This window comes from Schistocerca cancellata, chromosome 3 (assembly GCF_023864275.1).
Source record: "Schistocerca cancellata isolate TAMUIC-IGC-003103 chromosome 3, iqSchCanc2.1, whole genome shotgun sequence".
In the NCBI taxonomy this organism is placed as follows: Eukaryota; Metazoa; Arthropoda; class Insecta; order Orthoptera; family Acrididae; genus Schistocerca; species Schistocerca cancellata.
In genome coordinates, this window is record NC_064628.1 from 362,856,456 (window position 1) to 362,883,523 (window position 27,068).

The 27,068-nt window shown below is 41.8% G+C and overlaps 1 protein-coding gene across 1 annotated transcript in view; it reads left to right on the top strand.

Moving 5' to 3' along the window:
* Window positions 1-26,717, top strand: part of LOC126175051 (nucleolar protein dao-5-like) — a 340,985-nt gene extending 314,268 nt beyond the window's left edge. Inside the window, exon 3 of the mRNA XM_049921562.1 lies at window positions 23,895-26,717. Within this exon, the coding sequence (XP_049777519.1) occupies window positions 23,895-24,377 (483 nt within the window). The 3' untranslated portion in view covers window positions 24,378-26,717. The remainder of the gene's footprint in view (window positions 1-23,894) is intronic.
* The last annotated feature ends 351 nt before the right edge of the window (window positions 26,718-27,068 follow it).

The following is a 27,068-nucleotide window of genomic DNA, read 5'->3' on the forward strand; positions in this document are numbered from 1 at the left end:
CGGATGCGAGCCGAGTTGGTGACACTTCGCTCTCAGCTTCAGGCTGTGATGGCTTCGGTCACACAGCTTGAGGCTGCAGTGGATGGGCACCACTGTTGTGGGCCGGGCGTGGGGATCCAACGGACGTCCAGCACGTCAGAGTCCTCCGATCGGTCCTCACCGGTGGCCAACCCAGTCACTGCTCGCAGTGAGGCTGACCCCTCCCCTGTGGTCGAGTGGGAGGTCGCCCTGGGGCGAAGCAGGCGGCGAAAGACTTCCCAGGCGGCCGCACGTAAGGCCTCCCCAGTTTGCCTGACAAACAGGTTTCAGGTGCTGTCTGTGGCTGACACTGTCGCTGAGCCGTATGCTGTCGCCTGTCCTGTTTCAGAGGAAACCACTCAGCCTGCAAGATCCAGGTAATCGCAGAGGGAGGGACTATTGGTAATTGGGAGCTCCAACGTTAGGCGCGTTATGGGGCTCCTTAGGGACTTGGCTGACAAGGAGGGTAAGAAAACCAATGTGCACTCCGTTTGCATACCGGGTGGAGTCATTCCAGATGTGGAAAGGGTCCTCCCGGATGCCACGAAGAGCACATGGTGCAGCCAACTGCAGGTGGTTGCTCACGTCGGTACCAATGATGTGTGTCGCTTTGGATCAGAAGAGATTCTCTCTGGTTTCGAGCGACTAACAGAAGTGGTAAAGGCTGCCAGTCTTGATTGCAAGATGAAAGCAGAGCTGACCGTTTGCAGTATAGTCGACAAGATCGATTGCGGACGTTTGATACAGAGCCGAGTGTAGGGTCTGAATCAGAGGCTCAGACGGTTCTGCGACCGTATAGGCTGCAGATTCCTCCACCTGCGCCAAAGGGTGGTTGGGTTTCGGGTTCCGCTGAGTAGGTCAGGTGTCCACTATACGCAGGAGGCGGCTACAGGGGTAGCAGGTGCTGTGTGGCGTGGACTGGGCGGTTTTTTAGGTTAGAGGGTCTCGGGAAAACACAAGATGGGCTTCAGTCACAAAGGGTGCAGGCTGAACACAGGAAGAACATAGATACAGGAACCATTGGTGTAACAGTTGTAAATTGTCGTAGCTGTGTTGGGAAAGTACCAGAGCTCCAAGCGCTAATAGAAAGCACTGATGCTCAAATCGTTATAGGCACTGAAAGCTGGCTAAAGCCGGATATAAGCTCAGCCGAAATTTTTGCGAAGAGCCTAACGGTGTTCCGAAAAGATAGGCTAAACACGGTTGGCGGTGGCGTGTTTGTTGCTGTTAGAAGTAGTTACACTTGTCGCGAAATTGAAGTAGATACTTCCTGTGAGTTAGTATGGGCAGAGGTCATTGTTGGCAATCGGAATAAAATAATAATTGGATCCTTTTACCGACCTCCCAGTTCAGATGATGCAGTTGCTGAAAGGTTCAAAGAAAACTTGAGTTTGATTTCAAACACGTACCCGACTCATAAGAAAATAGTTGGTGGTGACTTTAATTTACCCTCGATATGTTGGCGAAAATACATGTTTAATTCCGGAGGTTCGCATAAAATATCATTCGAAATTGTGCTAAACGCAGTCTCTGAAAATTATTTCGAGCAGTTAGTTCATGAGCCCACGCGAATATAAACGGTTGTGAAAACACACTTGACCTCTTAGCAACAAATAATCCTGAGTTAATAACTAGCATCAAAACCGATATAGGGATTAGTGAACATAGGGTTGTCGTAGCGAGACTGAATATTGTAATCCCCAAAGCCTCGAAAAATAAGAGAAAAATATACCTATTTAAAAAAGCAGATAAAAATTCACTTGACGCCTTCCTGAGAGACAATCTCCACTCATTCCAAATTAATAATATAAGTGCAGACCAGATATGGCAATTGTGAAGTTTATACCAAATAAACTAACAAACGACGGCGCTGATCCTCCTTGGTGCACAAAACAGGTTAGAACACTGTTGCAGAAACAACGAAACAAACATGCCAAATTTAAACAGACGCCAAATCCCCAAGATTGGTGATTCTTTACAGAAGCTCGAAACTTAGCGCGGAGTTCAATGCGAGACACCTATAACAGTTTCCACAACGAAACTTTGTCTCGAAACCTGGCAGAAAATACAAAGAGATTCTGGTCGTACGTGAAGCTCGTATGTTAGCGGCAAGAAACAATCAATGCCTTCTCTGCGCGATAACAATGGAGATACTATAGAAGACAGTGCTGCCAAAGCAGATTTGCTAAACACAGCCTTCCGAAATGCCTTCACAAAAGAAGATGAAGTAAATATTCCAGAATTCGAATCGAGAACAGATGCCAACATGAGTAATGTAGAAGTAAATATCCTCAGAGTAGTGAAGCAACTAAAATCACTCAATAAAAGCAAGTCTTCTGGTCCAGTCTGTATACCAGTTAGGTTCCTTTCGGAGTATGCTGATGCATTAGCTCCATACTTAACAAACATATACAACCGTTCGCTCGAAGAAAGATCCGTACCCAAAGACTGGACAGTTGCACAGGTCACACCAATATTCAAGAAAGGTAGTAGGAGTAATCCACTAAATTACAGGCCCATATCGTTAACGTCGATATGCAGCAGGATTTTAGAACATATATTGCGTTCGAACGTAATGAATTACCTCGAAGGAAACGGTGTATTGACACACAGTCAACATGGGTTTAGAAAACATCGTTCCTGTGAAACACAACTAGCTCTTTAACACATGCAGTGCCAAGTGCTATTGACAAGGGATTTCAGATTGATTCCGTGTTCCTGGATTTCCGGAGCCGCTTTTGTCACTGTACCACACAAGCGGCTCGTAGTAAAATTGCGTGCTTATGGAATATCGTCTCAGTTATGTGACTGGATTTGCGATTTCCTGTTAGAGAGGTCACAGTTAGTAGTAACTGACGGAAAGTCATCGAGTAAAACAGAAGTGATTTCAGGCGTTCCCCAAGGTAGTGTTATAGGCACTTTGCTGTTCCTTATCTATATAAACGATTTGGGAGACAATCTGAGCAGCCGTCTTCGGTTGTTTGCAGATGACGCTGTCGTTTATCGACTAATGAAGTCATCAGAAGATCTAAACAAACTGCAAGACTATTTCGAAAAAATATCTGAATGGTGCGAAAAGTGGCAGTTGATCTTACATAACGAAAAGTGTGAGGTCATCCACATGAGTACTAAAAGGAACTCGTTAAACTTCGGCTACATGATAAATCAGTCTTATCTAAAAGCCGTAAATTGAACTAAATAGCTAGGTATTACAATTACGAACAACTTAAATTGGAAAGAACACATAGAAAATGTTGTGGGGAAGGCTAACCAAAGGCTGCGTTTTATTGGCAGGACACTTAGAAAATGTAACAGACCTACTAAGGAGACTGCCTACACTATGCTTGTCCGTCCTCTTTTAAAATACTGCTGCGCGGTGTGGGATCCTTACCAGGTAGGACTGACGGAGTACATCGAAAAAGTTCGAAGAAAGGCAGCATGTTTTGTATTATCGCGAAATATGGGTGAGAGTGTCACAGAAATGATACAAGATTTGGGCTGGAAATCATTAAAAGAAAGGCGTTTTTCGTTGCGACGGAATCTTCTCACGAAATTCCAATCACCAACTTTCTTCTCCGAATGCAAAAATATTTTGTTGACACCGACCTACATAGGGCGGAACGATCACCACGATAAATTAAGGGAAATCAGAGCTCGTACAGAAGGATATAGTTGTTCATTCTTTCCGCGCTAAACGAGGTTGGAATAATAGAGCATTGTGAAGGTAGTTCGATGAACCCTCTGCCAGGCACTTAAATGTGATTTGCAGAGTATCCATGTAGATGTAGATGTAGATGTAGACCATGATGTGCATCGAACTTTAGACTGACATAATCACCACTAATTGTGTATTTCGCAACGCCAACACACTTCACATACTTCTGAGACCTAATATGCAAATAAAGTCACTGGCATAAAATTCGCGACACGTTATAAATGTGACTTATAACTATCATATCTAGAATGAAAATGCAAAAAAGAAGTGGAAGCAGAATGTCAATATTAAACCAATTGTTGTTCAAGGATTTTCATTAGTTTTGATTGGGGCGGTAACAACAGTTCGTTGATTTCTTAACAACTATTTGGCTTTTTTTTTAAAAATGCGATTTCTTCATTTCCTCAAAACTCCTATTGTCTTCCCGACAACAGAAAAGTGCTCGAAAATAGACAAATTGTAGGGTGTCGCCCGAGCTTCACGACCGCTAATATATTGGCTGATCTTTCAGATCTCTCTCGCAGCTATCGTTATTATTATTATTATTATTATTATTATTATTAGTTTGGTTTACTCAGTCTTGTTTTTAAAGCTGTCTGTTGTAGGAGATCTTTCTTCTCTGTTGCATCTTCTATAGATTCAGCTAGTGACGACAAGATTATCTGCGAAAGACAAACAATCATTTCTCCGATCTTTTCTCCCAGATATGACTTTCTTACTTCGTTATTCCGTTCTTTTCCTCCATTTCCTGATTACATTTTCTAGTACACAATTTAACACCATTTGGGACGATCCATCTCCTTGTATCACACCAATTTTGATCTCAAAAGCCTTGGAACTTTCATCTAAAAATTTAATTTTGCATTTTATTTTTGTTTTTTGTTTTTGTTCTCCTTTTTCTGGCTCTAACAGCCCTTGGTGGGCCTTGATCTACTCTAGGACATCATTCTTTTCTCTCCTGTCCAGTGTCTTGCATCTCCATCCTCTGACACCAATAGTTTTTAGATCTTCTTATATGTCATTCCAGTATCGAAGTCTTGTTCTTCCACTGCTTCTTCGTCCCAATGAGTTTTGGAGCAGCGCTGCTTTTGTTGGCTTCTCAAATTCCATTTGAAAACAGTGGCCGATCCATTTCGGCTGGTTTATTTTAATGAACTTCACGATTTCAAGATATTTACATAGTTTGTACAATTCAAAATTATATCGTCCTAGCCACGCTCTACTTTCATTACTCACTCCATAGATTACGCGTAACACTCTGCGTTCAAAACATTCAAAACAGTCTATTAGCTCTTCACACTGTTGTGTCAATGTCCACGTTTTTGAGCCATATGTTAATACTGGAAGTATTGAAGTTTTATACAGATGACACTTTGTTCTTCTGGACATAAGCTGTGGGGTCAGCCCATAATAGCATTTATTAGTTAGGTAGATGTGCCGCTTTAATTGCATCTACTATCGTTTTGTGATGCTAACAGTGTTCTCAAGTAGACAAATTCGGCAACAGATTCTATTTGAACCTGATCAGTTGCTAACATTGTGTTTAGTTCTGGTCGTATTATTCTCATGTATTTGGTTTTATTGGTGTTCACTTCCGGTCCCATTTCTGTCGCTGCTGCGAGCGGTACTCAATATGTTCCTTTAGCAGCTATTTCTGATCTTGCACTAATATCCACATCATCTGCATCGTTCAGAACCTGCATCATTCTATTGTATATTGTCCTTGTAGTGTTGATTTCAGCTGTCCTCATTACCTTCTCTAGTGCTGTGTTAAAAAGCACACAAGGGAGTGCATCCTCTTGCCTCAGCCTACAGTTAGTTTCAGAATTTGGTATTAAATTTCCTTTACATACCAGTTTTCCCATCGTAAAACTTACGAGGCGTATTAACTGTTGTATAAAGTTCAATCGTGGCTTCAGTTAGCTTGTTTCTTTTTATGGTTTCATATGCTGCTTTAAAATCAACAAATGTATGACATATTTCTGTATTTATTCCTTTGTTGTTTTTTTTTTCAGTAACTGCCTCAGGGTGGATATTTGGTCAGCAGCTTATTTTCCAGGTCTAAAGCCCGCCTGTTATCTCCTAATTGTTTTTTCTGCTAAAGTTTATACAGGGCTACAAAGCAGGAATGAGAATATTTTATATTCGGTTTTCAGTAACATAATTCCTCTTTTTTTTACATTCCAGGAGGCCTTCTTTTTTGAGTACTGCACATATTACTCACATATTCCAATCGTTTGGGATGACTTTTTGCGTCCATGTATCTGAGATTAGGGCGTACATGCATCTAACTCGACCACACTTAATAAGCTCAGATGACAGGCTATCATTGCCAGGTGACTAATTGTCGTCTAGTTTCTTTATTACTAGCCGAATCTCTTGCATCGATGGCATCCCATTTTCCTCTGCTTCTACAAGTTGGGTTTCAGTTAGTTCCCATACTTCTGCACTCTCTAACTATAACAATTCCAAAGTGTTTTGCCCAACGATGTAAGACTCATTCCTGTTATGCTGTTAGTTCACGATATTTTCCTTTACATTGTGTAGTTTTTGGTTCAAATCCCTTTCTAATGTTACTGACCTTTCCATAGAATTTCCTGCTTTTATTAGGGTTATTCAATGATTCCGTATCCTGCAGCTGCCTTCCGAAAAAGCTTCTCTTTTTGCTTCCAGAATCCGTTTTTCTGCACGCCTTTTTTCTCTGTAGTTATCTACTAGATTTCTTGTTCTTCTGGCCTGCAACTTTTTGTATGCTTCATTCTTTGTTCTTGTTGCCTTCTAATATTCTTCATCATACCATTCATTCCATCTGGTCTGTTGTTCCGTACCTGTCAGTTCCCCTGCAGCAGCCTGTATTTCATTTCTGATTTTATTCCACTACCTATTTATGTTATGATTATGGTTCCGAAGGATTCCTGTCAATTTATTTTCCAAATTAATAGCTGGGTGTTCGGCCTTCCTTGTGATCTTAAGTTCTAAGATGTTGCACTTATATTGTCTTTATCCTTTAACTTTATGTGCATCTGAAATCCTCCCTGTAATTTTTGCTATGATGAGAGTTCATATTAGCACCTCTGAAACTACGGCAGCCTAGTACATCAGAGCCATAGCTGGTATCTATTAATATATGATCAATTTGGTTCCTAGTATTGTCTGGTGACACCCAGGCCATTTTACGCGTATTCTTATGCTGGGACCACGTGCTAGAAATTGTCATGTTAAGTGTTTCTGCAAAACTTTTCAGCAGGAGTCCATTGTTATTACTCTCTTTATGGAGGATGTATTCACCAATGGTAGGTGATAGAACGCTCTCCTCTCTACCTTAGTATTCATATGAAGGGTTTATTTCAATTATGGTGCAAGTTCATTTTTGTTCATTTTGAGATACAGAGTCCTAAAATTAAATGAGCGCTGAAAAATCTACTGTTGAGATACCAGAAATATTCAAGCATATGGCTTCTTGCTAGAGATCAACCTTTCTTTCTGTTTGTTTCGATCATTAATTTCAGAAGTATTATAGGCATAAATAGGCATAAAATTGGAGGTAATGGACTTGCACCACTATTAAAATAAGCCCTTCATATAGCCTGTCACCATTTTTATACAATTTTTTAGATACTAACGATAAGCTTGCCCCATTTCATCATAGCAGATATCCTTCTCTTCTGCTGTCTTCTCCTCAATAGGAGTGTTCGCATTTAGGAAACTCTAGTTGAAGAATTGCGCCTTTATTCGCATATAACATATCCTTCTACTTACAGCTTCGAATCCTATCAGTAGTTGTTCAATGCGCTGATTGACTTTAAATCCCACATCAAATATGTGTTCACTGTTGTGTAGTACATAGTACACTGCTGTAGTACACAGTACACCGCTGATCCTGGAAGGTACCCTGTACATTCCCTCGAGTCTCTTTCAGGGACATGATATCCACCTTTCTTGCCTTCACTATTCCAATCAGGATTCCAAGGGCTCCAATGCTATATAATGTCTGTACATTCCATGATCCAATTCTCATATTCTTTGTTACTTCACCATTTCTTTGCCTTAGGGTCCGTCCGTCTGTATTTTCTTGAGCTTTCGTAATAAAACTTTTTTCAGGGTATGAGTTATCGGGCGATACCCCAACCTCCTATTCTTCGGAGGACCGTTTCACCTGCTCCTGTCTGCCCTGATCCTGTTCCCACTGGGATTGGGTACCCCATCTTCCACAGTGCTCCTCAGGTTCCCAGAGGTCATCAAGTTGGAGATGAGAGACGGAATTGAGTAAAAGCGGCTAAGTGATGTTCACTTACTAAAAGTCATATTTTACACATTACTACCACATCTGAAACTCGTTTTGTATTTGTCATTGCCACTGATTTGCGTTAGCTCCATACTGTTTTAAGGTGTTGAAAAAAGTTGCCCTGTCAATCGACTCATATGCGTTTTTGAAGTCTACAAACGTTATATAAATGCACCTCGTTATAAAGTGCTGATTATTATTATTTTCATCAACTGCAATTTTCTTATATGTTTCTGTGAGTCTGAAAAGAAACTGTCATGTTCTTTGGGCACGGGACATATGCTTATCTCGTCGTCCTATGTGGTCATCTTGTGGTGCTGTGAACTTTGGTGCTGCCCTTCTTTGTATACGTTCACTATTCCGTATTAGTCCCATTTGGTATGGGTCTCTCATACTAAAGTAATTTTCTAAGAAGGGTGCAAGGAAGCTTAATGCGTAGTGTCATTTGTAGACTCGCTGTATTTTACCAGAATCGCACCAACGAATAGAAGTCTGTCTGCCAGTTTACCTACCATTGAGCCTGTGCCATCATTTCGTTTCATATTCCCCCAGATTGCAAAATTTATGTACTTTTATGAGTTGACCGATACTAAGCGTAACTCTTTGATATTGCAGTCACATAATACTACTCTTCTACCTCTTGTGGAGCATACAATTCTACATTTTTGTAGATTTCTACATCTGCAATTCACAATGAAGTGCATGGTAGAAACTTCATCGAACCTCCTTTAAAGTACTTCTTTACCGTTCCACTCTCGAACAGCGGGCGTTGGAAAAACAAACATTTAATTCTTTCCGTGAGAGCTCTGATTTCTCTTCTTTTATTATGATTTAATTATGATTTCTCCCTATGTTGGTAGGCGCCAATAAAATATTTTCACACTCTGAGGAGAAAGTTGGTGATTCAGATGTCATGATAAGGTCGTGCTGCGGCGAAAAATACCTTTGTTTTAATTCGTGTATTATATCCATGGCAATCTCACCCCCATTTCGCGATGATAAAATCGACCTGCCCTTCCTTGAACTTTTTCGATGTCCTCCGTCAATCCTGTTTCATGTGGATCCTACACCGAACAACAGTGCTTCAGAAGAGGGCGGACAAGCGTAGTGTAAGCAGATTCTTTAGTAAACCTGTTACATTTTCTAAGCGTTCTGCCAATAAATTGCTGTCTTTGTTTTGCTTTCCCCACAACATTATGTAATCGTTCCAGTTTAAGTTATTCGTAGTTGTAATCCCTAATTATTAGCTGAGTTTACAGCTTCGACGTTTTTGTTATTTATCGTGTAGCTGAAATTTAGCGGATTCTTTTTACAAACTGTTCATGCGGATGACTTCAAACTTTTCATGATTTTTGAGTCAATTGCCACTTTTTGCACCATACAGATATCTTGTCTAAATCATTTTACAATTCATTTTTATCATCTGATGACATTATATAACGGTAAACAACAGCATCGTCTGCAAATAATCTAAGAGGACTGCTCAGATTGTCTCCTAAATCCTGTAAGTAGATCATGAACAACAGAGGACCTGTAACACTTCCTTGGGGAACGCCAGATGTTGCTACTGTTTTACTTGATGACTTTCTGTCAGTTATTTTACTTTAATTAGAACTCGCTTATGAAGAATGGTGTCAAAAGCCTTCTGGAAATCTAAAAATATGGAATAAATCTGACGTCCCCTGTCGATAGCACTAATTGCTTCGTAAGAATAAAGAGATAGTTGTGTTTCATAAGAACGATATTTTCTAAACCCGTGCTGGCTTTTTGTCAATAAATCGTTTTCTTCGAGGTGATTCGAAAATGTTAGAGCACAGCATACCTTCAAAATCCTACTGCAAATCGACGTTAGTGTTATTTATCTGTAATGCAGGACATTACACCAGCGACCGTAGCGGTCGCGCGGTTCCAGACTGAAGCCCCTAGAACCGCTCTGCCACACAGGCCGGCTGTGTTTAGTAACTCTGCTATAGAGGTGCTGACTTTAATAACATCACCACTGTTATCACGCAGTGAAGGTATTCATTGAGTCTTACCACTGGTGTACTTTCTATACGAGCAGAATGTCTTTGGTTTTACCTTCCAGATTTCGAGGCAGAGTTAAGTTGTGGGAACCATTAAAAGCACCTCGCGTTGAAGTCTGCGCTAAATTTAGAGTTCTGTAAAACTTCGCCAATCTTGGGGATTATGCGTTCTTTTAAATATGACGAGCTTTTTTCAATGCTTCTACAATGGTGTCCTGACCTGTTTTGTGTGCCATATGGGATCAGTATCATCTCTTATTAGTTTGTTTGGTATATATCTCTCACTTGCTCTCCTCGCGTTGAAGTCTGTGCTAAATTTAGAGTTATGTAAAACTTCGCTAATCTTGGGGATTGTGCGTTCTTTTAAATATGATGAGCTTTTTTCAATGCTTCTACAATGGTGTCCTGACCTGTTTTGTGTGCCATATGGGATCAGTATCATCTCTTATTAGTTTGTTTGGTATATATCTCTCACTTGCTCTCCTCGCGTTCAAGTCTGCGCTAAATTTAGAGTTCTGTAAAACTTCGCCAATCTTGGTGATTATGCGTTCTTTTAAACATGACGAGCTTTTTTCAATGCTTCTACAATGGTGTCCTGACCTGTTTTGTGTGCCATATGGGATCAGTATCATCTCTTATTAGTTTGTTTGGTATATATCTCTCACTTGCTCTCCTCACTTTGAAGTATGCGCTAAATTTAGAGTTCTGTAAAACTTCGCCAATCTTGGGGATTATGCGTTCTTTTAAATATGACGAGCTTTTTTCAATGCTTCTACAATGGTGTCCTGACCTGTTTTGTGTGCCATATGGGATCAGTATCATCTCTTATTAGTTTGTTTGGTATATATCTCTCACTTCCTCTCCTCACGTTGAAGTCTGCGCTAAATTTAGAGTTCTGTAAAACTTCGCCAATCTTGGTGATTATGCGTTCTTTTAAATGTGACGAGCTTTTTTCAATGCTTCTACAATGGTGTCCTGACCTGTTTTGTGTGCCATATGGGATCAGTATCATCTCTTATCAGTTTGTTTGGTATATATCTCTCACTTGCTCTCCTCGCGTTGAAGTCTGCGCTAAATTTAGAGTTCTGTAAAACTTCGCCAATCTTGGGGATTATGCGTTCTTTTAAACATGACGAGCTTTTTTCAATGCTTCTACAATGATGTCCTGACCTGTTTTGTGTGCCATATGGGATCAGTATCAACTCTTATTAGTTTGTTTGGTATATATCTCTCACTTGCTCTCCTCACTTTGAAGTATGCGCTAAATTTAGAGTTCTGTAAAACTTCGCCAATCTTGGTGATTATGCGTTCTTTTAAATATGACGAGCTTTTTTCAATGCTTCTACAATGGTGTCCTGACCCGTTTTGTGTGCCATATGGGATCAGTATCATCTCTTATTAGTTTGTTTGGTATATATATCTCTCACTTGCTCTCCTCGCGTTGAAGTCTGCGCTAAATTTAGAGTTCTGTAAAACTTCGCCAATCTTGGTGATTATGCGTTCTTTTAAATATGACGAGCTTTTTTCAATGCTTCTACAATGGTGTCCTGACCTGTTTTGTGGAGACTGTCTCTTAGGAAGGTGTCAAGAGAATTTTTATCTTTTTTTTTTAAATAGATGTATTTTCCGTTTCTTTTTGGTGGGCTTGGATGTTACGGAATTCAATCTAGTTACGATAGTCTCATGGTCACTAAACCACGTATCTGTCACGATGCTGCTTATCTGATCAGCAAGTTGCAAATCTTTGCACCACTGTGCAATTTTATCGAAATTTGACTGAATATTTGTCAAACTGATTATCTTGATCCATATCTTTCAGGACACCCTGTTGGCCACTATCTCTGGATCGCTGCCGAACATATGCTCTCTCCTTCCTTGGTTCTACTGAGTATCTGGTTCAGTTGTCACCAAATAGCATGAACTTCATAGGAGGCAGGCTGCATAGCAGCATTTCGAATATCTAACCGTGTGGGACGCCTTCTAGGAAAAAACCTCAGTGAACTGTCCATCCTATTGGCTCTCAAAGCGGGATCTACTCACTAGTTAGAACATAGAACATGATGAGTGAAGGTACTTCCGGAACACGGAGCTCATTCAAAATTTCGTCGTGCCTTATAGAATGAAAAGAGCTTGACACGCCAAGGAGCATTATTATTAAGTACACTCAACGCTCAGTGGCCCTTACCAATTCCTCAACTAGTCGCAGAAGTTAACTACTCTGGTGTTTACTTACTCTGGTGTTTACTTTCTTGAAACCAAGCAGCTCCACTGGGAGCAGGTCTTTTTTCCTTCTTACCTGTTACGGAAGGGATAGCAATACATCCTCACCTGATAGATATGCAGATATTCTGTGAACTATGGACGAAGGGCAACAGGCAGATTCCATATTCTTGGATTTCCGAAAAGCATTTGACACGGTACTCCTCTGCCGGCTGTTAACGAAAGTTCGAGCAAAAGAGATAGATTCCCAGATATGGGTGGCTCGAAGACTTCGTACGTAATACAACCCTGTACATTGTCCTCCACTGCGAGTGTTCATCAGAGGCGACAAGACCACTGTTATTTTCTACATATATAAATGATCTGGCGGACAGTGTGGGCAGCAATATGCTGTTGTTTGTTGACGATGCTGTGATGTGCAGGAAGGTGACGGAACTGAGTTACTGTAGGATGACTGAGTTACTGTAGGATGACTCAAGATAACTCAGACAAAATTTCTAGTTGGCGTGATGAATGGCAGCTAGCTCCAAAAGTGGAAAAATGTAAGTTAATGCGGATGAGTAGGAAGATCAAACCTTTGATGTTCGGATACAATATTACTAGTGTCCTGCTTCACACAGTCAAGTCCTTGGCGTAACGTTGCAAAGCGATATGAGGTGAAACGAACATCTGATAACTGCGGTAGGGAAGACGAATGGTCGTCTTCGTTTTATTGGGAGAACTTTAGCAAATTATGGTTCGTCTGTAAAGGAGCCCGCACCTATTCTTGAGTACTGCACGATTTTTGGGGATTAAAGGAAGACATCGTAGTAATACAGAAGGGAGCTCCAGATTTTTTACCGAAGGTTTCGAACAACACTCAAGTGTTACGGAGATAGTTTGGGGACGGAAATGGAAATCCCTGAAGGGAAGGCGACGTTTTTTCGAGGAATGCTATTGACAAAATTTAGAGAACCGGCATTTGAAGCTGACTGCAGAACGATTCTACTGCCGTCAACACACATTTCGTCTAAGGAGCACGAAAATAAGTTACGAGAAATTAGAGCTCATGCAGAGGCATAGATACAGTTTCCCGTCGAACTGTTTGCTGGGAAATGACTAATAGATGTACAGGGTACCTTCCGCCACACACCGTACGGTAGCGTGCGGAATATGTATGTAGATGTAAATATAGAAACAATTGACACTGATGGCACCTTTCTGATAGTTCCCTACACAGACTGGCAAAAAAAAAAAATTGAAGCACCCTGGATGCATGCACTGATTCGGTAGGGAGGGGTGTTTACGGCCGTTGTGTCCCCTTCCGAGCCAATCTGGCCCGGAACTGTTGCAACTGGACCTTCATATCCTTGATACTGACGCTGTGACAAACGTCCGAGCTCGCCTTACACACGTTCTATCAGGGACAGATCTGGGGATCTTGCTGGCCACGGGAGAACCTCAACATCGCTCACACAGCGTGCAGAGACACGTGCCACTTGTGATCGAGCTTGGTCCCTGTTGAAAAATACGATACTGTCGGATGAGAGGTTAGACCTCTACGTGAGGGAGTGCCGCAGGGGTGTGTACTGGGCCCGCTGCTGTACTTCCTGTATATAGCCGATGTATTGCACTCAGAGTATTCCTAGCGTTATACGCTGATGACACCGCACTCTACGCACATTCCCAAAGAATCGACATCGTTTGCCGTTTACAGGAGGCATGTGACGTCCTTGGAGGCAGGGCTAGGAAGTGACGCATCAAGTTCAGTGCCGCGGAAAGCCAGGCCGTCCATCAATCTTCAGCCGTTGCGAATCATGGGAAGCCCCATCCCCTGGTCTCGCAGGGCTAAGTGTCTGGGAGTAACTCTTGGTAGGCGTCTGAACCGGAAGCCACACATTCGAGTGGCCTGGAGTAAAGCGCATGCCCTTTTAAGGCTCTTTAACCCGTATTAAATACGGAATCGACGCTTTCTCAACACCGTGGAATTACGCTGTATCCATCACTGATCCGATCAGTGCTAGAACACGCGTCCGCAATGTGGGGAAACATAGCCCGTGCCCACATACGTCGGCTCCAAGGGGTGCAAGGGGAGCTTTGCGACTCGCCTTGCACATACCGCGAGACCACGACCTCGCATGAAGAATCAGGAATCCCCATGGTAAGGGATCGCGTAAAGCAGACTGCCCGGAGGTTCTATGAAACGTCGCGGCAGACTGACAATCGGCTAGTTTCAAATCTGGGAAACCAGCAGCACAGATGACGGACCAGAATAGAAGGGAGAACCGATAGAGGTACTCAAGGTACCCTCCGCCACACAACGTCAGGTGGCTTGCGGAGTATGGATGTAGATGTAGATGTATATGTAGATGTAGACCACCAGGTGGCCAAACCTGCTTCGGCAGTGAGCTAGGCTCAAGACACACGTGTTAATACTCAAGACGCAGATATGACAAAACAAAACATTTAGGTGCAAACTAAACACACTTCGAGGGAATCCAGGAACTGTTTCACAAAATTAGCCTGTGCAAGACTGACAGTTAGGAGTGTGTTTTAGGAAAACAGCAGGTAGACGTGAGACTTGAGGATGCACAATGTTTGTGACATACAGTTCTGCCATCAGAGCTCTCTCAGTCATTACCAGCCTTGACCTGAAGTCATACCCGACGGCTATCCGCGCCATGACGTCAGGAATAACGCAGCTGTGCCTCTGCTAAACACTGGAAAACAGTACCTTTCGGTCGCCGCCATACTCGCCGACGATCGTCGTGTGGGATAGTACAGAACCGCGATTGGTCGCTGAACGCAATGCGACGCCATTCATCAACAGCCCATGCTTCCTGGTCACACTCACAGCGCCGCTCCAAACGCAGTCGTTCGTGTCGTGCTGTTAACGGCAGCTTACGCATGGGACGGTAATTTCCGGCTGCTGCTGATCGCCTACCAGTGGCGAGGGATGACACGAAATGTTGCAAGGAGTCCTTTACTTGTTCTCAGATATTAGCCATAGACATGAAAAGGTTACTTATATCCTTGGTGCACAACACTGCGAGGCGACCCCTCCCTGTGGTCGTCAGACGTGGTTGGCCGGAACTTTGATGACGGATATGTCTGCCCTCTCGTTCCCATACGGGGCACCTTCGGGCCAGTGCCTCTCTGTTCTGCATGTTGCACGGTCTGATTTACACCCACAGTCAGACCCCTTTCAAACATGGTTAAGTCCTGATAACGCTGTCTCACATGACTACGCTGTATGTCTGTATTCCTCACTCAACACCGAGCGAGGTGGCGCAGTGGTTAGACACTGGACTCGCATTCGGGAGGACGACGGTTCAATCCCGCGTCCGGCCATCCTGATTTAGGTTTTCCGTGATTTCCCTAAATCACTCCAGGCAAATGCCGGGATGGTTCCTTTCAAAGGGAACGGCCGACTTCCTTCCCCGTCCTTCCCTAATCTGATGAGACCGATGACCTCGCTGTCTGGTCTCCTTCCCCAAAACAACCAACTCACTCAACATCTAACGCTGTCGTCGCCCCTTATTATCCTACGAGGCCAGCTAACAACCCTAAATGCGAACGACACTAATACAATCTGGTGACGGTTCAACCTGCCACAGAGAATTGAAACGCTAATCATTTACTAACCCGATGATGGTGTGTACGTGTACGAAGGTGCATTGACCTCCTACCTTATCTTCTGGGCACTTCACTTTTTTACAGGCATTGTATATGCCATTACTGACTGAACTTTAAATTCAAATGCTCTTCACCACTGACAGATCAGAGGCTGTTCAGAAAACGTACTATCAGTGATCAGATGACAAAAGTCCCATGATACCAGATATACGTAAAGAAGGGAAAAGCATTTTCATTAATAATTTACGTTGAGTCATTTACTAATATAATGAAGCTTAGGTTTGTTTGAATCACCGTCTCCCAGTAACTTGTAGTTTTGCCGTCACAGACTCACTGTCCGTTAAAGGAGTAATCATCAGATTGCAAGTACGCAACAAACTATCTTACACTACATATTTAGTTTGAGCCCTTGTTCGTTTCTCACCTTTAGATAAGTAATTAATTTTAGTTGAACTTACTTTGCTGCTTATACACAGATATTAATACACTAATGGCCATTAAAATTGCTACACCACGAAGATGACGTGCTACAGACGCCAAATTTAGCCGACACGAAGAAGATGCTGTGATATGCAAATGATTAGCTTTTCAGAAAATTCACACAAGGTTGGCGCCGGTGGCAAACACCTACAACGTGCTGACATGACGAAAGTTTCCAACCGATTTCTCCTACACAAACAACAGTTGACCAGCGTTGCCTGGTGAAACGTTGTTGTGATGCCTCGTGTAAGGAGGAGAAATGCGTGCCATCACGTTTCCGACTTTTATAAAGGTCGGATTGTAGCCTATTGCGATTGCGGTTTATCGTATAGCGACATTGCTGCTTGCGGTTGTCGAGATCCAATGACTGTTCGCAGAATATGGAATCGGTGGGTTCAGAAGGGTAATATGGAACGCCATGCTGGATCCCAACGGCCTCGTATCACTAGCAGTCGAGATGACAGGCATCTTATCCGCATGGCTGTAACGGATCGTGCAGCGACGTCTCGATCCCTGAGTCAACAGATGGGGACGTTTGCAAGACAACAACCATCTGCACGAACAGTTCGACGACGTTTGCAGCAGCATGGACTATCAGCACGGAGACCATGACTGCGGTTATCCTTGACGCTGCATCACAGACAGGAGCGCCTGCGATGGTGTACTCGACGACGAACCTGGGAGCACGAACGGCAAAACGTCATTTTTTCGGATGAATCCATGTTGTGTTTACAGCATCATGATGGTCGCATCCGTGTTTGGCGACATCGCGGTGAATGCACATTGGAAGTGTGTATTCGCCATCGCCATACTGGCGTACCACCCGGCGTGATGGTATGGGGTGCCATTTGTTACCCGTCTCGGTCACCTCTTGTTCGCATTGACGGCACTTTCAACAGTGGACGTTACATTTCAGATGTGTTACGACCCGTGGATGTACCCTTCATTCGATCCCTACGAAACCCTACATTTGAGCAGGATAATGCACGACCGTATGTTGCAGGTCCTGTACGAGCCTTTCTGGGTATAGAAAATGTTGGACTGCTGCCCTGGCCAGCACTTTGTCCAGATCTCTCACCAACTGAAAACGTCTGGTCAATGGTGGACGAGCAACTGGCTCGTCACAATACGCCAGTCACTACTCTTGATGAACTGTGGTATCCTGTTGAAGCTGCATGGGCAGCTGTACCTGTACACGTCATCCAAGCTCTGTTTGACTCAATGCCCAGGCGTATGAAGGCCGTTATTACGGCTAGAGGTGGTTGTTCTGGGTACTGATTTCTCAGGATCTATGCACCCAAATTGCGTGAAAATGTAATCACATGTCAGTGCTAGTATAATATATTTGTCCAATGAATACCCGTTTATCATCTGCATTTCTTCTTGGTCTAGCAATTTTAATGGCCAGTAGTGTATGTAGACAATATTTAGGGTTAATAAAGAATTCCAAGTCTTAGACTCTTTACTCTACATTTATACATTTACTATGATTCATGCCAGAAATATCAAAAATCGGAAACAGCCACAGAAGTGAGAAACAGTAGATATCTTTTCTTTGTGAAAACCGAGGATTAGTATTTGAAGGTTTTTCTGTGACTTAACAAAAAAAATGTGTGTGAAATCTTATGGGACTTAACTGCTAAGGTCATCAGTCCCGAAGCTTACACACTATTTAACCTAAATTATCCTAAGGACAAACACACACAGCCATGCCCAAGGGAGGACTCGAACCTCCGCCGTGACCAGCCGCAGAGTCCATGACTGCAGCGCCCTAGACCGCTCGGCTAATCCCGCGCGGCTGTGGACTTAACAGAAGGGAGAGATTGGAGCATAGATCATCCACACCTCAAAGTCGTTATTGTATGGCTAAGGGAAGAAAATATTTACAAAAGAGCTCTGGTCCGCTGAAAGCTTACTTAAAATGCATTTGAGCACGATAATTTCACTATTTTATATTTTCACTGGCCAGCCCTTTGAGGCGTCAACGAAATCCAGAAGGTAGCAGATACCGGCACCCAAGTCAATACCGTCGTCCTTGACTTCCGGAAGGTATTAGACAGAGCTGCGCTCTGTCAGACAAAACACATGTCGTATTTAACGGAGACAAATTTTCTGATATGTCGGTAAGAATACAAGCATGCTTGCCCCAGCGGAATGTTACAGTACTAATGCCGTTCACAGAATACACAAATTACCTAGACGATAACTTCAGAGGTTCCATGAAACTGTTTACAGTTGATACTTTCGTGGTGTGTGGTGGCTCTGAGCACTATGGGACTTAACATCTATGGTCATCAGTCCCCTAGAACTTAGAACTACTTAAACCTAACTAACCTAAGGACAGCACACAACACCCAGCCATCACGAGGCAGAGAAAATCCCTGACCCCGCCGGGAATCGAACCCGGGAACCCGGGCGTGGGAAGCGAGAACGCTACCGCACGACCACGAGATGCGGGCGATACTTTCGTATACAGAGAAATCATCGCTATAAATCTGTACTGATATGCAGGAAGAGCTGCTGCAGATCAACTCTTTGTGCAAGGCAGTTGACCATCAACACAAACAAATGTAACGTACTTGACATAAATAGGCAAAACGAGTAATTGTGATTTGATTACACTATTGCTGAACGATCACTAGAAGCAAACGCGCGCATTAAATATCAAAGAGCACGCGTATGGAGCTATTTAAAGTGGAACGGTAACATAAAACTAATCGTAGGAAAGGCAGAGGCCTGAGTGAGGCTCATTCGAACAACCCTCCCACCCCTGACAGAGCTTACGAAAACTTCGTTTGACCAGTATCTGAGAATTGCGCCTGAGTCTGGGACCCTTAACAATTGCGACCGACAGAGGAAATAGAGAATTTACTGAAACAGAAGCACGTTTTTTCATGGGTTCGTGTAGAAAGAGAGAAAGCGTCTCGGAGGCTGTCATCCAGTTTCAGCGGAAGACTCTAAGAGACAGGCTGTGTAGTTAGGGATAAAATTCCAAGAACGTACGTTCCTAGAAGAATTAGGGAACCTTTTACATTCTCCTAGATATATCTCGCGAAAAGACCATGAAGACAAAATTAGAAGGATCCGAACGCTTTCATTACTTACTAACAGTCGTTCTCCATCTACATCTACGTGATTACTCTGCTATTCACAGTAAAGTGCCTGGCAGAGGGTTCAGTGAACCACCTTCAAGCTGTCTCTCAACCGTTCCACACTTGAACGGCACGCGGGAAAAACGAGCACTTAATTTTTCTGTGCGAGCCCTGATTTCTCTTACTTTATCGTGATGATGAAATGAAATGAAATGTCGTGTGGCTAGGGCCTCCCGTCGGGTAGACCGTACGCCTGGTGCAGGTCTTTCGAGTTGACGCCACTTCGGCGACCTGCGCGTCGATGGGGATGAAATGATGATGATTAGGACAACACAACACCCAGTCCCTGAGCGGAGAAAATCTCCGACCCAGCCGGGAATCGAACCCGGGCCCTTAGGATTGACATGCCGTCACGCTGACCACTCAGCTACCGGGGGCGGACCGATCGTTTCTCCATATGTAGGTGGACGCCAACAGAATGTTTTCGCAGTCGGAGGAGAAAACTGGTGATTGAAATTTCATAAGAAGATCCCGTCGCAACGAAAAACGTCTTTGTTTTAATGATTGCACTCCAATTCACGTATCATGTCTCTGACACTATCTCCCCTATTTGGCGATAATACAAAACGAGCTGCCCTTTTTTGTACTTTTTCGATGTCATCCGTCAGTCCCATCTGATGCGGATCCCACACTGCACAGCAATACTCCAGAATAGGGCGGACAAGCGTGGTGTAAGCAGTCTCTTCAGTAGACCTGTTGCACCTTCTAAGTGTTCTGTCAATGAATCGCAGTCTTTGGTTTGCTCTACCCACAATATTATCTATGTGATCGTTCCAATTTAGGTTATCTGTAATTATAATCCCTAAGTATTTAGTTGAATTTACAGCCTTCAGATTTGTGTGACTTATCGCGTAATCGAAATTTAGCTGATTTCTTTTAGTTCTCATGTGAATAACTTCACACTTTTCCTTATTCAGGGTCAACTGCCACTTTTCACACCATACAGATATCTAAATCATTTTTCAAGTAGTTTTGATCATCTGATGACTTCAGAAGACGGTAAATGACAGCATTATCTGCAAACAATCTAAGACGGCTACTCAGATTGTCTCGTATGTCGTTAATATAGATCAGGACAATAGAGGGCGTATAACACTTCCTTGGGGAACGCCGGATATTTATTCTGTTTACCTCGATGACTTTCAGTCTATTACTACGAACTGTGACCTTTCTGACAGGAAATCACGAATCCAGTCGCACAACTGAGGCGATACTCCATAGGCATGCAGTTTGGTTAGAAGACGCTTGTGAGGAACGGTGTCGGAAGCCTTCTGGAAATCTAAAAATATGGAATCAATTTGCAGCTGGAAAGGGAAAAGAGGAAGAGACAGTGTTGCATGTGAGGCGGCTTGTTGAGTTTAGATGTAGATGCATGTAGATACACATGTATGACAGTACCACCCAACTCCCTCACTTGATTTTTCTCTAAATGTAAAGCCGTTCTGTAGACGTTGCCGCGTGGCAGCAGACAGAGCTCCTTTATCTAGGACTTCTTCGCAATGAGAAACAGAGGGAATGGATTTGAATAGTAATGAAATCTTAAAGTGTTTCAGGACAGCCACAAGTCACACTCAATATTTTTTACTGGCCGGTTTCGCTCAGTTTAACAGGAGCGCGTCAGAAACTGTGGAATTTACAGTTCAGAGTAGCTGGCTGATTACATCGCCAATGTCAGAGACGAAGCTGTTTGTATAATAGTGTTTGTACAAATGAGCATAGACGCTACAAACACTGTTGTGGATTGGCAAGACAGCCAACCCACTATGACAGGAAGCCGAAAGGCACGCGTTTTAGCTCACGCAGGCTGGCGTGATGTCTGGAACAGTTAAAGGAATGGAGACTAGTAAAAAAAGTACGTAGCTGCTGGAATACTTAACTTTAATCCATAATTGGTGAACATCGCTCTTGACGGTACATGTTTTACAGCATCAATAGTAACTGGTAATGGCGCCTTGCTAGGTCGTAGCAAATGACGTAGCTGAAGGCTATGCTAACTATCGTCTCGGCAAATGAGAGCGTAATTTTTCAGTGAACCATCGCTAGCAAAGTCGGCTGTACAACTGGGATGAGTGCTAGGAAGTGTCTCTAGACCTGCCGTGTGGCGGCGCTCGGTCTGCACTCACTGATAGTGGCGACACGCGGGTCCGACGTATACTAACAGACCGCAGCAGATTGAAAGGCTACCACCTAGCAAGTGTGGTGTCTGGCGGTGACACCACAAACACTGTTATACAATCAACTTAATCTCTGACATCAGCAATGTAATCAGCCAACTATTGGGAACTGTGAGATGCTCTTTTTAAATTGTGAGAAACCGGATGGTAAAAAATATTGAGTGCCACTTGCTGCTGTCCTGAAAAAATTGATTTCAGCAGTTTCTGTTCCTCCTGCTGGCAATGCTTGCTCTCGCTAAAGTCATCAGAGGAGTTATTCAAGATCTCAGATGAAAACAGTGTCTAGATAGAATGACAGGGAAAAAAATTACGCAATTCTAGCAACAAACGAGATTCTGTTTTTCAGATAGTGGACTCTTAATTTCCCTAACCTTGTATTTATCTTTCTAAAACGTTCATTCTAAATATTCGACAAATGTCAACCAGAAGTCTCTCTCTGTCTCTCTCTCTCTCTCTCTCTATCATTCTATCATTTCCCTTATTACAACTTCCACATAAGATTTTCATAACACATATAGCACAATGCCTACACAGATTGTGCTTTTGGTATTTAGTGTAACAAAAGCAGCTAACCAGTTACTAAATAACTGTTTCAAATAAAAATTATGGTAACTTTCAATAACTCCTGTGTGTATCCTAACATGTAACAAATTGTTAATACAGGCTACTGGTGTGTTTCTGAAGGATGGTGGAATTTATAAAAATGAAACGTAGGAGAACATAAAAAATTAAATTTAAAAATTTGCGGTGGGGATAGAAATAGAACATATTTAGAATGTATTTTTGATAGTTTCATTAAGTGGTTAACTGATTTTTCGTAGAAGGTGACTCAAAAAAATAGGCAATTTTGGAAAGTGTTGTGGCCATGCTGCGAGGTAGGTGGCTGCGAATGACATATACATTCTACTGCTCGCACTGTCTTGCCATTTAGTAAACAGTAAACATGGAGCAAGGACACGGTGTGCGGCGTGCCTTTGTGGTAAAAGCCTATAACGAAAATGGAAGTGTGGAGGCCAAACGTCGAGAATTTCGGCGTCATTTCAACGTCGGATGGCATGGCCATTTCCCTTAATGCATACAATCAGTACCTGGGTCCGCAGTTTTGAAGCAGCCGGTTCTGCATTGAAGAACCATTTTGCACCGAGACAGTATCGAGGCTGTACGAACTGCTTTCGTAAGAAACCCACAGCGCTCTGTTCGACGTCACGCAGAGTCTCTACAGTTGCATCGGTCGAGTGTTCAACGAATGCTGAAAACGGATATGAAGTTCCATCCGCAGAAACTGCAGATCGTTCAGCAGCGCCATCCTAGCAATCTGCTAATGCGCATTAAATATGCTAAACGCTTGATAGCAAAAGTGCATGACGGCAACAATTTCATTACCATCCTACGGACCTCAGACGAAGCTCACTTCCACCTCAGTTGCTTTGTCAATAGACATAATTTTCGCTATTGTCCTAAGCAAAATCCACATCAGCTACACGAGCGTGCATTGCACTGCAGCAAGGTTACTGCATGGTGCAGGATGTCATCGAGTGGCGTTATAAACCACTACTTTTTTGATGATGACTATGGGTGCATAATTACTGAAACGTCTATTCATTGTGTTGCGATGATGGAAAAATTTATTTCGCATGAAATGCCCGATTTTCCTGCCAACAGATGGTTTCAACATGACGGAGGAACGGCACATACGGCACGGACATCGATGGAGCTGTGTGACTGTTGTTTGGTAACCGTGTCACTTGAAGGCTCGGTATGACAATGCATGACCCCGAAGATCGCCTGACCTGATAGCGTGCAATTTTTTTCTTATGGGACAAGCTTACGACCGCGGTTTACCCTAGTCGACCTGCTACCACCGAAGATCTTGAATCAAGAATACGAGAAGAAATCTCCAGGATTCCTACTGAAATGTTAGGTTGAGCCATGTGTAACGATTCTATCAGACTGCAGGAATGTGTGCGCCGAGGGGGACCTCATCTATCAGATATGATATTCAAGAAATAAAAATGCTTGTGACATTCAATAACGGCATACTCTGTACTATACATTGATATAAATAAATATATGCGAAGTAATTGTGCTAGTCCATTAATCTCCATTCCAAAATTTCCCGTTCTTTTGAGTCGCCCTGTATTATATCACTAACAGTTGATCATGATAATGTCACCTACAACTTATTACAAATGAATGTGCATTATTTTGCAGGATGAAGATGATTTCGAATATATGGTGGATCCCGCTAAGAGAAGGAAATCCTGTTGCTCCCAAGGTCTTTGGTTTCGCGCTGGTATTTGGGGAGGCGCCAACTTACTCTTAATTGGCATGATTGCAATGCTGGTGGGCCACCTGACTCCACCTCGTCAGGTTGTGCTGGAGACAGGCTACGACCTGGAAGTACTTGATCGCACCGCGATTGCGTTTAACCACCGTCTAGAGCTCTGCCGTTTGGTTGGTCTGGGCGTGTTTTGCTGCGGTGGGATGGTTCTTCTGATAACATTACTTGTGTCTACAATCAAACACGCCCAGAGAGAACCAACAATCCCCGCTGCTCCTCTAGTTGAGCCTTTTGAGGCCTCTCCTTCAGCTACAAAGATACCTATCACAGAGAGAATCAAGCCTGTACAACCCAGTATCTGGCCACAGTCAGCTACTGTGCGAGATGGAAGCCTTGTAGTGCAGATGCCTTAATCTTAGAGTTTATATTTTACATAGTTCATTATTTATTTCGTCAGACACAAGTGCACAAATTCTTTTGAAGTATGGCATGGTGTACACAGTATGGAAATACTAGAAAATCGGTAAGTAAATGAGTTTTAACAATAGTAATAAATTATATGTTTGCATTCAATGGCAGTGTAGTTAAATCAATAATCCACTTTTTTTAATACTTGAAACTGAAACATGGTCATGGCACTGCATTCAACTCTGAGAGAAAAAATGGGTTAACTGCTAAAGTGGCTTGTATTTAAGTACTTACAAAAAGGTAATACAATGCGTTGCAACTAACAACAAAAGTGTCAGTTCGTGGAACGAAAATTCATTTCCCTTTGTGAATACTCGATTCGCTACAATAAAAAATATTAACTGATGTTACATAAATTGTCTAACAGATGATTAATATGATCGATATTTTAGTTTGGTTTCAACAATATTCATCATGAAAAAAATTGCTTCATTTGAATAAAAATAGTAATTTTCTTCCAAAACACGGGTAATTTTTCTAACAGGGGCCAAATGGAAAAGTTTATGCTGAATATATTAACTATTTGCAACTTTAGACACAAGTCTATGTTGTAGCTATCGTACATGAAGTTGAGACAAACTAAGATAAAAATGGTTCCTTAGTTTTTTTGCGGTACAGTAAGTAAAGAAAAGATTCAAAAGTTTCTATCCAGCAACAACTTGTATACATGTGGATAACTTTAAATATCCTATCTGACTGAACACAGGGTTTAAATATACATATTAAATTATGACAAAATGCTGATCTCTGAGAAGCCTACTGGAAAGTAACCTGGAATATCCATACAGCCTTCTCCACATCATGACATCTGTTTAAGGCTGAACCACTAACAATATGCTTTAATTTAAACTAGAACAGTGGATCTACACCACATCAGATAAGTAACAGAACAAGAAAAAATGTGAACATAAGCTACTCTTAGATTTGAAGTACTGTTTAGTATTTGATCACAATTTAATAAAAGTCTTGCTGAAGACCTGGACCATGATTATGAATTCAAAACTATTTCAAACTAACAAACTGTAAAAATCACAAATTGTACAATGTAGATAAATATAATGTTACTGTGAAATCAAAGTAATGTCTATGTGTAATATGAAATGTGTAGAAACATCTGTCTATTATTTATATTCACAACAAAAATAAAATGCAACGAAATCACAAAAAATAATAATCCTATGAAGTTTATTTTTAATCTGCATATACTGATAGAAACCAAGGATCCTTATATTTTTGTATGAATTGGTATAGGTACAGCATATCTAATTTGATCATCATTTCAGCAAAGAACAGAGGAAGCAAAATCCCATTATTTTAAATCCCAAATATACTCACCCTCAACACACAAGTTCAATAGAATTGTTCCCTTTTTTGTATGATAATACACTCTGTTGAATTTTTCAAATAATACTAATTGGGAATCAGCATATTTTTCTTATTTTTAAAAAGTAACATATTTCATGACTTGGAATAATTGTAGTGCTGGTGCCCTATTTACAAGTGATGAAATCTTCATTAGTACTAACTGATGATTTTAGTTACTCTCATTATGTGAGTCAGTATTAGAGAAGTCTGACAGTACAACAGATGCAAAATATTTCTTTTACACATTTACTCTACACAGTTTTTGTACTGCAGTGTAAGTAAAATTGTGGTAATTACAGAATAACTATCTATATGTGAGCCATAACTCCAATATGGTGAAAATATTGTGGGCAAATATTTAGACTGAAGTTTATGTCAAACCTAAGTCATCAGGTGTATTCATTACACACCTTCTCTCTTCTGTAACGCAGAAGAGCCTGACTATCTCGGTATTTTAATTAATTATTATCTTATACTCAAATTTCTCATGATTGTAACACAAATAAAAATATGTATTAAACTGAGTAATATGTGTAACAAATTTCAATGTCAACTTCACAGAAATTCAGTATAAAACATAATACGCTGTTCTTCAATTAAATAAACTGAATATATTTTCTTCATCTTCTACTGAAGGCCAGAGAATAGAGAATCTTCAATAAATAGGTAATCTACTAATCTATTTTCTCTCAATGTTCAATATAATAATACTAATGATATCAACAATGTGGGAGTAATTGTTTCCTTAATCTGTCCAACTTGAAAACATAGGCCTACATGTCGATACTAATACTGTGTGTTTCACTAAGACAATACATGTTTGTTGTTGTTAATAAATCAACATATATATGTATATACAAAAATCATATGGAGCTATTTTGATGTGACTGAATATAACTGTATTCAGTAATAAAGATTAACCTGAAGTTAACAGTGCCTCTATATTATTATATTCTATCTTCTGCAGTTCCCATAAACACTTCTGTGTGACATTGTTTATTAAAATTTGCCAGCATTTCTTTTGATAAAAGTATACCATCTATGAAATAAATGTACTTTGAGAATTATGAGCTTAGGTTTACTGTTTGACTCAGTTTTGCTGCTGTCACTTTTGGTGCACCTACTTAAGAATACACAGGTGAGTGAGAAATGGCTACACACTAAAATTTCAGATCTACAAGTTTTGAAAACTCAAGTGACAGAAGCAGATGTGTGAACATATTTCATCATTCCAATTCACCAAAAGCTAAACGAACCAGAATGAACACAGA